Source organism: Pelmatolapia mariae, linkage group LG16_19 (genome assembly GCF_036321145.2).
Source record: "Pelmatolapia mariae isolate MD_Pm_ZW linkage group LG16_19, Pm_UMD_F_2, whole genome shotgun sequence".
In the NCBI taxonomy this organism is placed as follows: domain Eukaryota; kingdom Metazoa; phylum Chordata; class Actinopteri; order Cichliformes; family Cichlidae; genus Pelmatolapia; species Pelmatolapia mariae.
Window position 1 is genome coordinate 42,990,351 of NC_086241.1, and position 14,878 is coordinate 43,005,228.

At 39.6% G+C, this 14,878-nt stretch overlaps 1 protein-coding gene across 2 annotated transcripts in view; it reads right to left on the reverse strand.

Annotated features, from left to right (window-relative positions):
• Nucleotides 1-14,878, reverse strand: part of akap6 (A kinase (PRKA) anchor protein 6) — a 215,407-nt gene that overhangs the window by 59,143 nt on the left and 141,386 nt on the right. For both annotated transcript variants that reach the window (XM_063496793.1, XM_063496794.1), the window contains exon 16: nucleotides 775-921. In XM_063496793.1, coding sequence (XP_063352863.1) covers nucleotides 775-921 — 147 coding nt within the window. The remainder of the gene's footprint in view (nucleotides 1-774; nucleotides 922-14,878) is intronic.

The window sequence follows — 14,878 nt, forward strand, 5'->3', positions numbered from 1 at the left end:
CACACCAGGATCGAGTCCAACTTATTACTGGCAATGAGGACAAAGCTCCTGCAACGGTCATAAAGTGATCGAATGGCACACATCCCGTACTCCCAAAGCACCCCATACAGGATAGCCAGAGGGACTTGGTCTATGTATCAAAGTACATAATTTGTGACTCATTGTGTGCCTTTCATCAAAAGCACACACTGATAACTTGCCAAAAAAGTTTGATTCCTCAGAAGAGCTTTTCTGGTTGATATGGACCAAAATATTAACTCAAAGCTTTATCTTCAGATTTTTGGGATCTCAGAAAAATAAAAACTGTTATTCCTACACTGGTTTTCTTTAGTGTGTGTGCATGTCTTCAGAGCCGTTACTGTGTCCAATGTGTATTAGAAAGAAATAAAGCATGGCATACTTTATGGCGAATGTGTTTTCTATTTTCTAAGTCACCACTGTATGATGTGTCCATTTAAAGTCATAGATTGATCTGTCTGTCTGTCTGTCTGTCTGTCTGTGCATTCCACTGCACAGTTAAAGGCCATGGTAGCAGCAGGGCTCCCTAATTGAGACGACACTAATTATCATCTTCATGTTCTAGATTAGATCAGTGCTGATTAGCCTAAAATTAGACACACAGACACACACACATAGAAACACAGACTTATATGCACAGTCTCAACGGAGTATTACTGTGATATACTATCTCTGTGGCCATGGCCATGGTGCCACAGTTGCACTCCTGTATCTTCTAAAACTTGGCTCTACTGTGTCATACAGTGTGTGTGTTACCTCCAGCTGTCTCCACATGTGTGTCAGGTTGTGTATTTTGCAGTGGAAGCTGCTCGGTAGTTCAGTGCCACTCCTCTTCAGAGACTCGGCTCGGCCCAGCAGGTTGGTCTTTCTGCTCTCCATCATCATCAGCTCAGTGTGGCTGCTCTGGATAAGGAGGACACACGTATGAACAGATAAAATCCAACTTGACATTTAACTCTTTTTTGGAAGCTGTGTGAAGCACACTAGTTAAAAAAACAAAGTCAGGATTCATTAATATAGCCTTAATTAATGGTACCACACTGACTGGGCATTTATGTTCGTCCCACTCCTACATGTTGACCTTTAAACTGTGGCCACCAATTTTCCTTCCCTTTGAAGGAGACTGCTCCATATTTTTATTCTTGAACTCTATTAGAATTACCTTGCTCGATACTGCATTCAAAATAATCCTTGTTTATCTCCTACTCGATCTTTGTGCCGGCCCTCATTAATTTGCTGTCAGCAACAAGCTGTTTTAGCTCCTTTCCCTTTGAGGTCACCCTCCTTTTAAGCCAGCTTTCTTTTTATTGGCTGCCCCTTGTAAAATTAAGGTTTGTTCATCAGGTCGGTGGGGCTGTGTGTGCCTGAGATAATTATATTAGGAATACCTGATCTTATTTGCAATCTGAAACAAAGTATTAAGAGTAAATCTGAGCTATTGGCTCATACGGATTACTTGCACATATGATGACTTTAACCTGGCACATAAAAAGCCACTTTAAATATGGGTGTTACTTGCATAGCTTCAACCACACCTTTAATGCACTTTACAGTGTTGAAATAATTGATAATGTGCTTAACCAGCTTGACTTGTCCAGCACCAACATTTTAAAATGCAGTATGGCTGTGTAATTCACCGCTGTTGATTAGTACATTCAAAATCACGTTCCACATTTCCACATATAACCCTATAGAAAGCTATCCTGTCCAGTTTAATGTTTTAAAGTCATTAAAACATCAGCATATTTACAGTTAACCTTTTTTCTTACCATTTACAGGTGTGGGCACACAAATATGGTTGAACTATTTATGGTTCTGTACTGGAAACCTAAAGCTCTTGCTTAGGATAAACGAAAGACTGAGGCAATGGTTGCTGGTAATTTTTTTTCTTCCAAAACACGCTTGACAAAGGAAATTTGTAATGTCAATGTTTCTATGTTTTGACATGTTGACACCATGAAACTGGATCTCCACTTGAATCCATTGTACTTGCTGTGAATCCATCTACAGGGGGTGAGTATTTCATGCTCAAAAGACAGATTTTCAGCGGAATATTCCTTGGTCTTTCAAACGGGAGCACATTTTTTATTGTTATTGTTTGCAGCTCATCTCATGATGAAGCGTTTGAGGGTGTCGCAGGAGTTTTCAGCAGATTTCACTCACTGCTTCACCTGCTTTGACCGCTTTAAAGATAAAAACTCTGTCGCACCTCTGCAGCTCCGCAGTCGCGCAGGAATCAAACACCGCAGCGGCACTTGACGGTAGACAGTGGAGTCCTTTATGGAGAGATTTTAAAAATGCTCCATTTTGTACCAGCAAGTGTTGCTGAATATTTTCCTTCCCTTTTGTGCTTGAGTTCTGTAGTTGGGGAGTGAAGGAGCTGCAGGTTTTTCTATTTTTGAATCTAAAAGTCACACTTTCAGGAATGTGAAGAAAAAACATTTAAAACAACTGCAAATATCACCGTTTTTCCCCAAAGTTGGAAGTTTTTGACACAACTCATTGACAGCAATCGACCAGGCAATTTCCTACTTGTGTCTTTTATCACACTGACAATGGAAAACAGGCTGATCTTATACCTTGTGTCACTTTGTTTCATTAAACGTTGCCAAGTAGGCGCCCATAGTTAAATCCTACCTTCAAGTCCATAAGAGCCCATAAGAAGAAATCAAGTTGCAGTACAAATAATCAGATTTATATTTACGCCCAAACAGGAATGGCACCACTCGTATTTTTACCTCTTCACTTTTGTTGTGCACAGCAACAATTGTCTTCTATAGTACACTGACTTTATGGAGAGAATGGCAGTAAAGTGTACCTTAATTGTCAAAGCTCTTTCTTTAACTTCATTTTTATGTCTTTTGTGCTTTTATATTGATTTTTTCTTCCTTTTATTTCAGCTCAGAAGTTCTTTGATGCTAAACTACATCATTTTGAGTTAATTTAATTTCCTTTCTCCCTTTTGTTCTTCTCTCTGGATATTGCGCTTCCAACCAACCACATTTTTGCTTGTTTCTCGAGTTTTCTCTCCAGCTCCTTTTTTTGTGGTCTGATCTTTGTTTACTCTTTGTGGTGTCTTGTTTTTTTGACAACTTCAATTCTTCCATTTATGACTTATAGATTCACTTTCTGGTTTCTACACTGGCTAAATGTCTTGTCTTTAGCAAGGACTTCCAGGGTTCTGCATGCCCTTCCAGCCATCATGTCCCATTTATTTTATGAAGTCCAAGGTTTAGTTTCGTAGTTCTTGTTCCACTTGTCCTTTCTCTTCTTTCCATCCATCATTTTAAATCTCCACATTTATTTATTTTATCTACTGTAAAACACCACTTGCACTTATTTGCCTAATTCATCCATCCTTTTTTCCATCCATCTCTTGTCTTCCCTGTTTTCACTTGTTAGCATAACTCTCCTCTCCCTCCATGCCTCCATATTTTTTGGCTTAATTTCCCTCCTCCTCTCCTCTTTTCTCTTTCTCCTCTTTTCATTTTCTGCATCGATAGCTACTCAATTCTACTTTTCCCTTGTCGTTTATCATTACCACCCGGCCCTATTTGAATATTTAAATGTCTCTTCTGTGACTCTATGTGTGTGTGTGTGTGTGTGGATGTATGTATGCATGCATGTTTGTGTGTGTATGTGTGTGTGTGTTTTTGCTGTGCTGTCATCAGAGAGGCGGCGGCCATTTTTCAACGTCGACGATTCTGATGGAGATGCTATCGCTCGGTGCTTCACGGCCATCCATCCCCTTCACTTAGCTAATAGCCACGCCGCGAGAACGAGGGATCGAAGGCAAAAAAAATAGACGAGTGGAAGGTAAATATGTCGGCGTCGCACTCTTCTAACAGCCAGGAAATTATACGATTTATTCGCTGATGGCAAATATTGATTTAAAAAGGGGATAGGGAGCCAGTGGGGAGGAGGCAGGGGGGTTGTTTTGTTGTTGTTGTTTGTTTGAAGGATGCCACTGATCCAAAGTCAAAGAAAAGAGGGAGAGAGGGAGAAAGGAAGATAGACACGCCGATTAAAATGCATGAGATCCGAACTTTGAGATAAGTGCTGAGAGAGGGATCTTGGAGAAATGGGAGGGTGGAGGGGAGGATGATGGGTGAAGATGGGGGGGTGGAAGGGAGGGTTACATGGATGGCTAGCTGTGATGTATTCATGCCTCCAGTCAATCTCCATGCAAGGATGGACTAAGATACACAGGCCTAAGGATGGAGAGAGACAAAGAACGAAGTAAAAAAGACAAGGACTGAGATAAAGAGATCATGTGCAGAGGAAAGAAATAGAGAAAACTACAATAAATAGATGGAAAAGTGAAGGACAGCTGCTTCAATGACACTGACACCATGTTCGCAGTAAGAGACTCTTGCCGTATGATGGGAATTGAAGCTCAAAAAAATGCCGGCAACACACGCCACGACTCAAAGCCTCAAAAGTTGGCCAGCTGAGAAGGGTTCAACTTTTTAAAAATATCCAAAGCTTAAAGCAGGCTGCAAACTGGTGACAGCAAATATTACCATTCCACTTCTGACAACTGAGCATGTTACATTTTTGTAATCCACTGTAATTGTTAGTGAATAGTTTTGATATTTTCTGTGATATTAAAAACTTTGCTAGGTCAGGACACAAGATATTAATAAATACAAAAAGATGTTTCTGCAAATATTTCACCATAAAAGCCCTGTAGAAAAAATGCAGGATTTCTGTGCAATGAAACATCAGAAGTGGCCAGCTGAAACATGAAGGTGTGATGCATACCAGCACGTTTGGCATGTGCCAATATTCACAAAGGTGAAAATGGCGAGCACAAGCTGGGTGTTTATTTCAGTGGGATAAAATTCTTTTTCTAAAATCTAACTTAATTTACATGGAGATGCTGGGTTAGAAATCTGTGCTTTGGTGTGATACTTGCAACAAACATTACAGTGTGTGTGTGTGTGTGTGTGTGTGTGTGTGTGTGTGTGTGTGTGTGTGTGTTTTGCTCATAGTTTCAGTTTCAAACTTTTAAAAGTAAAACTGCCAAAGATTAGAAATGATGCATCAGCAGTAGTTTTAAAAAGCAGTTTTCACTTTTGGTGACAGAGAGTGCCTTTAGTCTGTGACTATTTGATTATGTCTAACTAAAATGTTTTCTTCTACTTTTGCCACTTGCTTTTTTTTATTCTCTTTCTTCATATAATACTTCTAGGGTTCAAAGAGAATGTGACCTGTGACATTCTCTCTGCTGTATTCTTTGAAATGTGGTAACATTGACATCCATGAATGTCTTCTGAGGTCTTCTTCTTTTCCTCTTCTCTTGCCTGGCAGCTTACTCATCCTCTGCACTTCCTGATTCACAAACTGTCCTCCATCCATCCATCCTCCTCTCTTCTCCAAAGAACTCCTTAGCATACTTCCAGCTCAGTATCTCTGTCTAGACAATTAATCAAAGGACTTTTCTCCTTCCTTAGTACCTCACCTTCCCAGTCATCTGGTAACTCTTCCCTATCACCCACAGCCTATCTCAACACATTCCTGAACTCCATCCAACATTAGTCCAGTATCAGTCTTCAACTTTCAACATTTACTTACCCTCACTCACTTCCTCTTCTTGTTGTCCAAACCATCATACAGGCTACCATCTGATGCTGTCGAGCTACATTCTCCCATATTGTTCAGATTGCACCTTTTGCATGAGATGTAGTCCGCCAGTGTGCAGCTTGCTTACACTCTTACATGTAATCCTATGTTCCAACATCTTTTTGATGGAAGTGTTCACCACATCAGTTCTCTCCTTAACACCATACCTACCTAAAACCTTCTCACCACCTTTGTTTCCTTCCCTTACATGTCCATGAAATCTACTCCAATCACCTTCCCTTCCACTTGGTTCAACACACAACACATCTACCTTCCTTCTGTCCATCACATCAGCCAGCTCTCTCTATATTTAAAGCCTGTAAACTCACCTCATCACTCCTGCTGTTCCTTCTCTCTCTTTAGTTGCCTTTGGCCAACAGTAGCACAGTTTCCACTGGCACTCTGCTGGCCAACAGCACCTTAGGAGGCTGCTGTTAACCGCTCCAGTATGGAAATCCCATTCTTTATGATCTGTTTGATTTGACCAAGATTTTACACCAGACGTCCTCCCCGATGCAACTGTCTCCTCTCCTTTTTATGTCGGGGCTGGCACTAGGAGTACACTGGCTTGTGCCCCTCTGCCCCCCCAAAGCTGGGTTAAAATGTGGCAATCAACAAACTTAGCATTTTGCTGCTGAAGCCATTAAAAGTTTCTCTGGCACAGATCCCAGTGTCTGTACAGAAAACATTAAACATCATTTGTTACTAATTTAAACTAATTACTTGTTGCTTCAGTCCCATATGTTACATATGTGACTCTAAAAAAAATGTTTATTCACATTTCTTTGCTCAGTTTGAAATATAGATGAACGCAGGAACAATATGTGATGCAGCTGTGAAAAAGAAAGACAGCATGCATTTTTACTCATTTATGCAAAAATTGATGTATGTAGTTTAGTAAAACTAATGGATATACTATGTCAAAGTCTGGGTGTATATTTCTACACTGAATTTATTCAGTCTTTTCCGAGCTATTCGATAAAAAACGTTAACCCCCAAAGGCAACACCTTCTCATGCCAAATGACTGCCATTGCAGGTATAATGGGATGTAATGGTCCTAGTGGTTGGATGGTTATGGACTGTCTAACAAGTAACAAAAATAAACATAAAACAGTGCAGGAAGTTCATGAAAAGCAAATATTCACATATTCCTAAATGGGAATGTCACCAATGGAAGAAAGTTATGCCAGAAAATCATGCAGCCCACTATTTTTGAAACTGTCCGTGTCATGCTTTTGCCTCGTTTCGGTCCGAAAACTCTTTGCGTGCTTCGTTATTTTTGCTCCTTTGTGATTGTCTGCCCCACCCTCATTAGTTTCACCGGTGTTCAGTTGTTTTCAGTAGTCTTGTTTCTCCCCCTGCCAGTTGTCAATTTCTGAGTTTGTCTTCCTCTGGTTCCTTCTTTGATTTCTGTTTTGTTTTAGCTAGCTCATTTTCTGATTGAATCAGCCATTAGAGGCTTGCTTTTTGTTTTTTAATCCTGCCTCAGTGCTCTGTGTTTGGGTTCACCACATCCCACTGTGGTGTCATAAGAGGTCAACTCTGACAAGATAAAACAGATGTTACTTACTACAAAGGAGAAAATTGTACAATAGCAAGAATTATTTTCAATTTGTTCAATCTCCATTTGTTTCCTAGGATGTCACTGTACAATAAATGCATATGTTTATGGTGTAAGCTGGCGACAATTCATCACTTGTTTCTAATATTCTGACACACTAAAATCTGCTCCCTACAGACAATGAATCTTTGCTACTGCAAATATATTTTTAGAAAATACTTCTGTCCATTGTTGAAGTAAAGCTCTGTGCAAATAGATTAATGAATCACACATCAGAAAACAGTAAAATGACAGAGCTTTCCCAAAACACACAAAGAGAGAAATGGTGGATAAACGCTTCACAAAACAGATGAGAGGGAAACAGGGGGAGTGGAGGAGAGAGGAGGGAAGGGGGAAAGGAAGAGGGGGAGAAAATCAACAAGCAATCATAAGTTTAATTTGGTCTCCATATTAATGAGCACGGAGCTGAAATGTCAGCAAAAATGCAGTCATACATGAAAAACATTTAATGCATTTTGAACATTAGGTTTTTTTCTCCTTCGCTCGTCTCGCAGATTCATCTTATCCGCCAAATGAGAGAAGTTTGTCGGAGGCTGCGTAACGGAACGATTTTGTCGTCGCGGCAACTAAAGTTTGTGGGAAGTGATAAGGACGCGTCTCTATCCTCCGCCTCGTGATCGTCTTTTCTTTTTCCCTCTGTCTTTGTGTCTCCATCCTCTTAATTCTTCCTCACTCTTTCTTTTTCTGTCTATACGGTTTCTCTTCTGCAACACTGTTCCTCAGCTCCTGTTGCTGTTCTAATCTTCAGAAAACTATTTCACCTTTTTTCTCTTTAAGTCCTGTTGCTTCTTGTTTTCTTCCACTTTCTTGCTTACTTAAGTCTATTGCAAGGGTCAAAAATAGCAATAAAACTACAGAATTATCAGGATGGAATAAAAAAAAGTCTGCTGTGATAGACATGTGACCACTCCAGGTGGTACACCGCCTCTTGGAACCTGGGATATGCTCAAGCATCCACCAACCCTGAACTGGAAAAGTGGTTAATAAAGTGGATGGATGAAAGTCAAATGAAGACTGGGCTTACAATAATAGTGGTTAGTTGCTTCCTGTGAAGAATTAGATCTTAATTCTATGAAACTAGTCTTCTGTGAGCAGAACTCTGTCTGGTTTGTTTATCTCCATGGACTTATAAAGGGACACATGTAACAACACATACAAGTTTAATCCATTGACCTACAGGTGGCAATATCAAGCCAAGACAAACATCAATGGACCACAAAAAGAAGAGAATGAGGAAGAAAACTTGAAAGAAAACCATGAAGGATATCTAAATATAAAAATGAAAAGCAATGCTTTTAAGGCAGTTTAACCTTTGATTATACAGCATTACTGGGGTGTGGCTGAGTGGGTTTTCTTACACCTGTAACCATAACACTCACATGATGCCACATCTTTGCAAGGTTAGATGCTCAACCTCTGGCAGTCAGCAAAGACCGGATTTTTAAGCTGAGTTTAATCAGAGATATTATGAGAGAGAATATAAATTTCTTTTGATTAGGATTCAAAGAAGTGTACTAAAGCTTCTTTTTGGTTGTTGCAGGTGCATAAGACGTAGAACATGTATTTTTTAAAGTACGCCAGTAAAGCATATATGTCTGGCCCTTCCAGGTGTGACCATTATTAAATGTGAGTCTTTAGGTTTGTGGTTACATTAAACAAAGGTTTCTTGTCGTTAACAAGAAAAAAAAAAAGCAACATCCTGGAAAAAATGATATTTTTAAATGTAGTGAGTAAAGCGAAATCTCTTTTGAGCTACAGAGTTTATCCTGTAACTGTGCAACACAGTTTACTCTCTGGATTGCTAAAACCCTAAATCTCCTGAACTGTTGTTTTTGGATGTGGCATGTCTATGATAAATGTTTGTTTGGGTCTGCGAAGGCGAGGGAAGGCTTGCAGTCATGGTTGAAACTGACAGCAGCTTCCTGTAACTAACACAGATATTTATTGACCAATCCAACTACCTTGACCCTGTCTTACTATTAAGAGTCATCAAATGTCTATTATAACTCTAGCTCATTATTAACCGTTCTGCTTCATACCCCAGCCTTCCCCCACTTAACACCTCCTCTGTTGCATTCACTTCATCCTCTAAAACTCTCCTTCCTAAGCAAAGAGTGTGTATGTGTGCTGGATATACACAAAGATAGAGAAAGGAGGGGAAAACACTCTATGCTTGCTTACATTTCAGTGTGTTTGTGTGTGTGACTCAGTGTCTCCGACTGAGATGGATGTTCCACCGGCTCTGAAAGAGGAGGAAGTGGCTCTGTGACACCCCATTTATACTGCTAGACACTTCAACCCGTGTGTGTCTGTGTGTGTGTGAGGAAGGAAGACAACACAGCCATAAAAAAAATCTTTAAGCAACACTTCCCCTTCCAAATAACCATTATTACTCTATTTAATTGTTACTTTACTTTTAGCATATCGATTTCCAAAAAGAAAATTTCACTAAAAAATACTGTATGGTATAAAAACATGCATTTTTATTTAACTTTTGGTGGGTGTTTATTTTATACCAGTGCCCCATTTACATTAAAAGTAATCACAACAGAATAATGCATGTATTCTAGTTTTAGTAAACCTTTTGTGGTCTCTCCAGTAGGGACCTGTAAAACTACAACAGCTTGCTGTCACCAGAAGCAGCGCTTGGTTAAGCTAATTATTCATATTTTATTAGGTTATCAGAGAGCTGCAGACAAACAAGGTGGAAAGTAATAAGGACAGCCCTGCACACCAGCGCAGTACCTCGATGTAGGAAACGAATGGTTGTATTCAGACAGTGTCAGAGTAAAGTGACCATTTAGTTAGTGGACCAGAGTAATGCATACACACATGCTGCACAAGCTAGACAGCACTGCTAACATTAGCTACAATTGGAAATAGAGCAGGGCGATATTACCAAAAATATTTATCACGATATACATTAGAAAATTTGCGATAACGATATAACTGACGATATAATTGACACTAGAAAAAATACTTCACAACTCCACAACTTTATTAGTGCAAAAAAACAAAACATCAAAGTATTTTCACTTAAACAAGCAGCTGTTTTTTTATGTGCATTAAAGTTATATAAAAATGTAACAGTGAAAATGCAAATTCCTCGCTGACAGTTTAACCAAAAGACATTTCCAGTGGAAATTGGCCGGCATATCCTCAGCATAGCCATGTATAATATCCACAAAACTTAAAAAGAGGTTATACACACACAATACGGTAATACTATGTTGAAGCACAGTACGTATCACTCCGCGAGGCTCCTGCCTACGATAGCCGTAATGCTCCGACAATCCATCAAGCGTTGCGGGTTCGTAGCTTAGCAAAGTCGTACTAAAACATTTGACAGATTTTCGAGCGCCGTGTACCACATAAAATCGTTTCGAGGTCAGTAAACACAACCAGAATTCATACATAAGGCACACGGGATTATAAGGAGCACTGTCGATTTTTCAGAAAAATCAAAGGATTGATATTAAGTGTGCCGTATTTTCCAAAAAACACGGTAATAACGACGGCCCGCTAGCATGCTCTACCAAAAATAGTGCTTTGTTGTGTATCTGACGGACGAAAGCTAAACCAGTTCCACACCACTGAAGTTGCAGCATTTTTACGAACCAATTCTGGTTCATCCATTTCATTCAACGATCCGCCTTCTCATTCTCCGCCATGCTTTTTCCGACATGTGCGTATGAAAACAAAGGCACTGTGCATGCGCGTTTTAACCATATTTCATTTTCTTATCGTTGCCCAACATTATACTGGTATTACCATGAACGGTATGATATGGCCCAGCCCTAATTGGAAAGCTAATCTGCTGTCCAGGATTGTCAGCCTCAGTATCCCAAAAACCCCCTCTGTTATACCTCTAGGCAAATCGATCAGACCCAAACACCTCCAAACTCTTAATAGCTTTAACCATCGCCAAAAAACCACAAACAATTTTACTCAGCTGGAAAGACGGAAAAAATAACGCATGAATCTTCAAGTAGCCCCAGTTGTGCACAAAAAGTTATATGTTACAATCATCATACATAGAGTAATATATTTTTCCTCTGTCATGATGAGGTAATTAGTGTAAATGTGATTTGAAATTTAAAATCATACTCTCTGCTTTCTGAGTAGCTGAGATTCTGGAGGTTTCTCTTTCGCTGAATTAAAACCCTTTTGTTTGGACAAAAAGATGCAAAAGAAAAAAAGCAAAAAGGAAAAAAAAGAAAAAGAAAAGAGACTTTCTCTGTTTTCAAACGAGGAAACAACAAAAGGCCCGGCAACATGTTTTAATTGTCACCATGGAAACCAGATGAATGAGCCGTTTGACTGGCCGGTAATGACGGCTCGCCATTCAGCCTTGCAGCGAGTCACGCGTGAGTTTGTGTGCGCGTGTGTTTCGAGTGTGTGTGTTTAGCTGGGAGGTCATTTGTACAAAGCAGGGAGGGCAACATATCTACATGTCTGCTGGGACAGAAAAAATACGGCGCGAGAACAGAGACAACAACTGCCTGTTATGTCTGCAGCATAGCAGTTAAACACATGCACATACTAATAACTGAGACGAGAAGAACAAATAAACAATCCCTTCAGCTTTTTACAGATTTCCTAATTCACCACAAGTTGCTACTTCAGCTGTTTCAATGTGTGATTTATATCACAATATTTTACAAAAAAGGAAAAAAAAGTGAAGACTTCACACAGATTTCTGCAGACATCATCAATTAAATTCATCTTTAAAAGGTGTCAACAAAATATTCTTTGAGTTTGTATTTTTACTTTTTTAGCCCATTCTTCTGACAGACGAGTGAAAAGAAAAAGAGTGTGTTGGCTGTGGGAAGGTTGAGTGACAATGGGATGTCACTACCTCATGCCAGGTGACCTATGACCCCCTAAGAACCCTGGGAATTCGCTCATTCCAAGACATTACATAAAAAAAGTTTGCAGAATTCCAGAAAATGTGAGAAAAGCATGCACACAAATGCTACACCTGCACAGCAACATAAAATACACTAATGCTGAACACGAAAGTAACAACAAATGTGTCTCTGTCAGTGTCAATGCGCGTGTCCCTTTTTTGTCTTTCTGTGTGAGGGCCAAACATTTTCAAAAATAAAGGTCAGCTTCTGTTAAAGAGTATAACTTGGTTTTGCAGATTAAGGCCAAAATTAGCTTTGATTAGATTCTTCTTTCTGGCCTGTAGTCAGACTTCACCCATGATGGAGCTCTCATGACTTTACAAGTATAAATGTATTTGTGTGCTTCTAACTCTACAGGAAGCTGGAGAGATCACACTATTCAGCTTATAAACAAAGAGTCTTTATAGTGACGAGGGGTGGGGAGGGCAAAGAGAGAGAGAATTTGTTGGTACAGGAATGGTTGTGTTGTTTCTGTGTCGTCTGTAGGTTTGTTCTTTCAAAATTTACTCTTTACTCTTATTCCAGAGAAGTAAACTTGAGAACATTTCTGTGACATGGGATCCTGCACGGTGGTGACTGTATTACTTTTTGTTGTATATGCTATGTATCCATTGCCTTTTCATATGCATATTGAATTCATTTGTTTCGATAAAAAATGACACCAATAAAGCCTTACTAAATCAGAACTAATGACATTCTCTGTGCTTAATCACAGAGTCAATGTGCTAATCATATCAGTGCTGTTTTTGTGCTGAAGTGTTCACCGCTGACTTACAGTCTTACTGAGGACAGCAGGTGCTGATGGACAACACTTCCTCTGTTTTCGGCTTCCGCCACTGAGTGTGTGTGTGTTTGTGTGTGTGTAACTGGAGTTAATGAGAGAAACAGAAAGTCAGAGTGGGTTGATGCCGTGGTCTTCACCTACACTGCAGAGAGAACCAGGCTTTTATCTGACAGGCTTTTATCTCTAAATTTATGGTATTCTTTAATAAACATGCATTACCATGTCTTAGAAAAGACTTCCTGTTTTTTACTCTCATCCTGTTTTGATTCGCTGTTCCAAAGTACACTCACCCTGCTGGTTTTGATGAATTCAATCTCCTGAACATTTCCGCCAAGAGAAAACCAAGCCACCGTGTTTTACAGCAAATGTGTAATACACAAATAGTCAAAATCCCCCTTCAGGAGGATTGAGGTTCATGTTTTTATGATATTTTTAGATATAGTTACAATTTTACTTTAAAATATTTGCAATTGGATTTTTCATATTGTGTCATTCTCAGTTGTTGCTCTTTATTTAGGTTTATGCACCAAAACTACTTGGCCAGGTTTAAGAAAAGGTCTTCGTTTAGGAAGAAATAGACACTTTTACCACATTAATCAAGTTACAAAGCTCCATTTTCCTTTTCATTGGAGTTGACATAGTTCTACCCCTACAATAACTCCCAGCTCCTACACAAAAGTGGGTCCTCTTTCGGATTTTAAGTCTGTTTTTGTGTAAAAGATGATATTTTGTATTTGGATCTGTGTAGGTATAGTTTATAGTATAGTTCTTTTCATCGTTGTGCAGAGCTGTATACAGGACCCTGTACATCCTGTGTCTCATAGAGGTTAACATTCCCAATATTCTAGTAGTTTATTCTAGCAGTCATGAGGAAATGCCTCAACATTAATGATGTGAAATGCCACTAACACTTGCAGTGTAATAACTGTGATGGGAGACCATGTAGCCTAAACGACAGACAATCTTTATTCTAATGAAGAAGGTGCCAAGGTCACAAAGAGAGCAGTGTGATGAATGGAGAAGACACACACCCACACGCAAACCATGCACCTGACACATTAATTGTGTACTTGAGCTTCCAGCCGATCTGCAACTGTAATTCTGTGTGTTCTCTCTCTCCCGCTCTCTCCCTCTCACACACACAAACAGGTTAAAAAGGAGGCTTTCCCCTTGAGATGACTTTACGCATTATTCTCATGACATACACTTAAACAAACTGTCAATGGAAATAAAATTTGTTGGCAGGTAAAAGGCAAACTGCAGCGTGTGTGATCTGCTGTCTGACCACTTTGAGACAAACTGCCACCAAAGCTCAATAAACAGAGTTTCTTTATTTCTGACTGCTGCAAAAGATCTTAAATCAAACCGCTTTGTTGCCTCTTTATTCTTTGGTGTGCAGCTCTAGGTGGGGTTACTGTAGGAGAAGAATTGGGAAAAATAGGAAATGTCAGTGTATGTGTTTCTCCTGCGAATCAGTAATAGGTTTCCCACACCCACCTATGCAGACCTGTGGATTAGAGAATAACATTTAAAGGCATGAGCGAGTAGAACCAAAGAGGCACTAGTTGGAAATGCGTAAATCAAGGGTCGTAAAAAAGGTGCCGCTAAGAAACACTTAGCAGTGTTTAAGTGACAAAATCAAATATTGAAATGGTGAGAACTGTTACTTTTTCATTTCAGCATTTACTTCACAAAATGATTCTTGTTTCATCTCAGGGAGAAAACTTCTCCAATAGAAGCGGGACTGCTTTGAATTCTGTTACTGCTGATCGCTTCAGTCTTTGCTTTTGTTGCTTTGGAGGGAAACTCTGCAAACATGTTTATAGCCAACCTTGGCCTGACATTGGCTCGATGCTCAACGTCAAACTACTTTTAGTTCTGTATTAGATTCCTGCTCATTTCTGTGTGTGTGTGTGTGT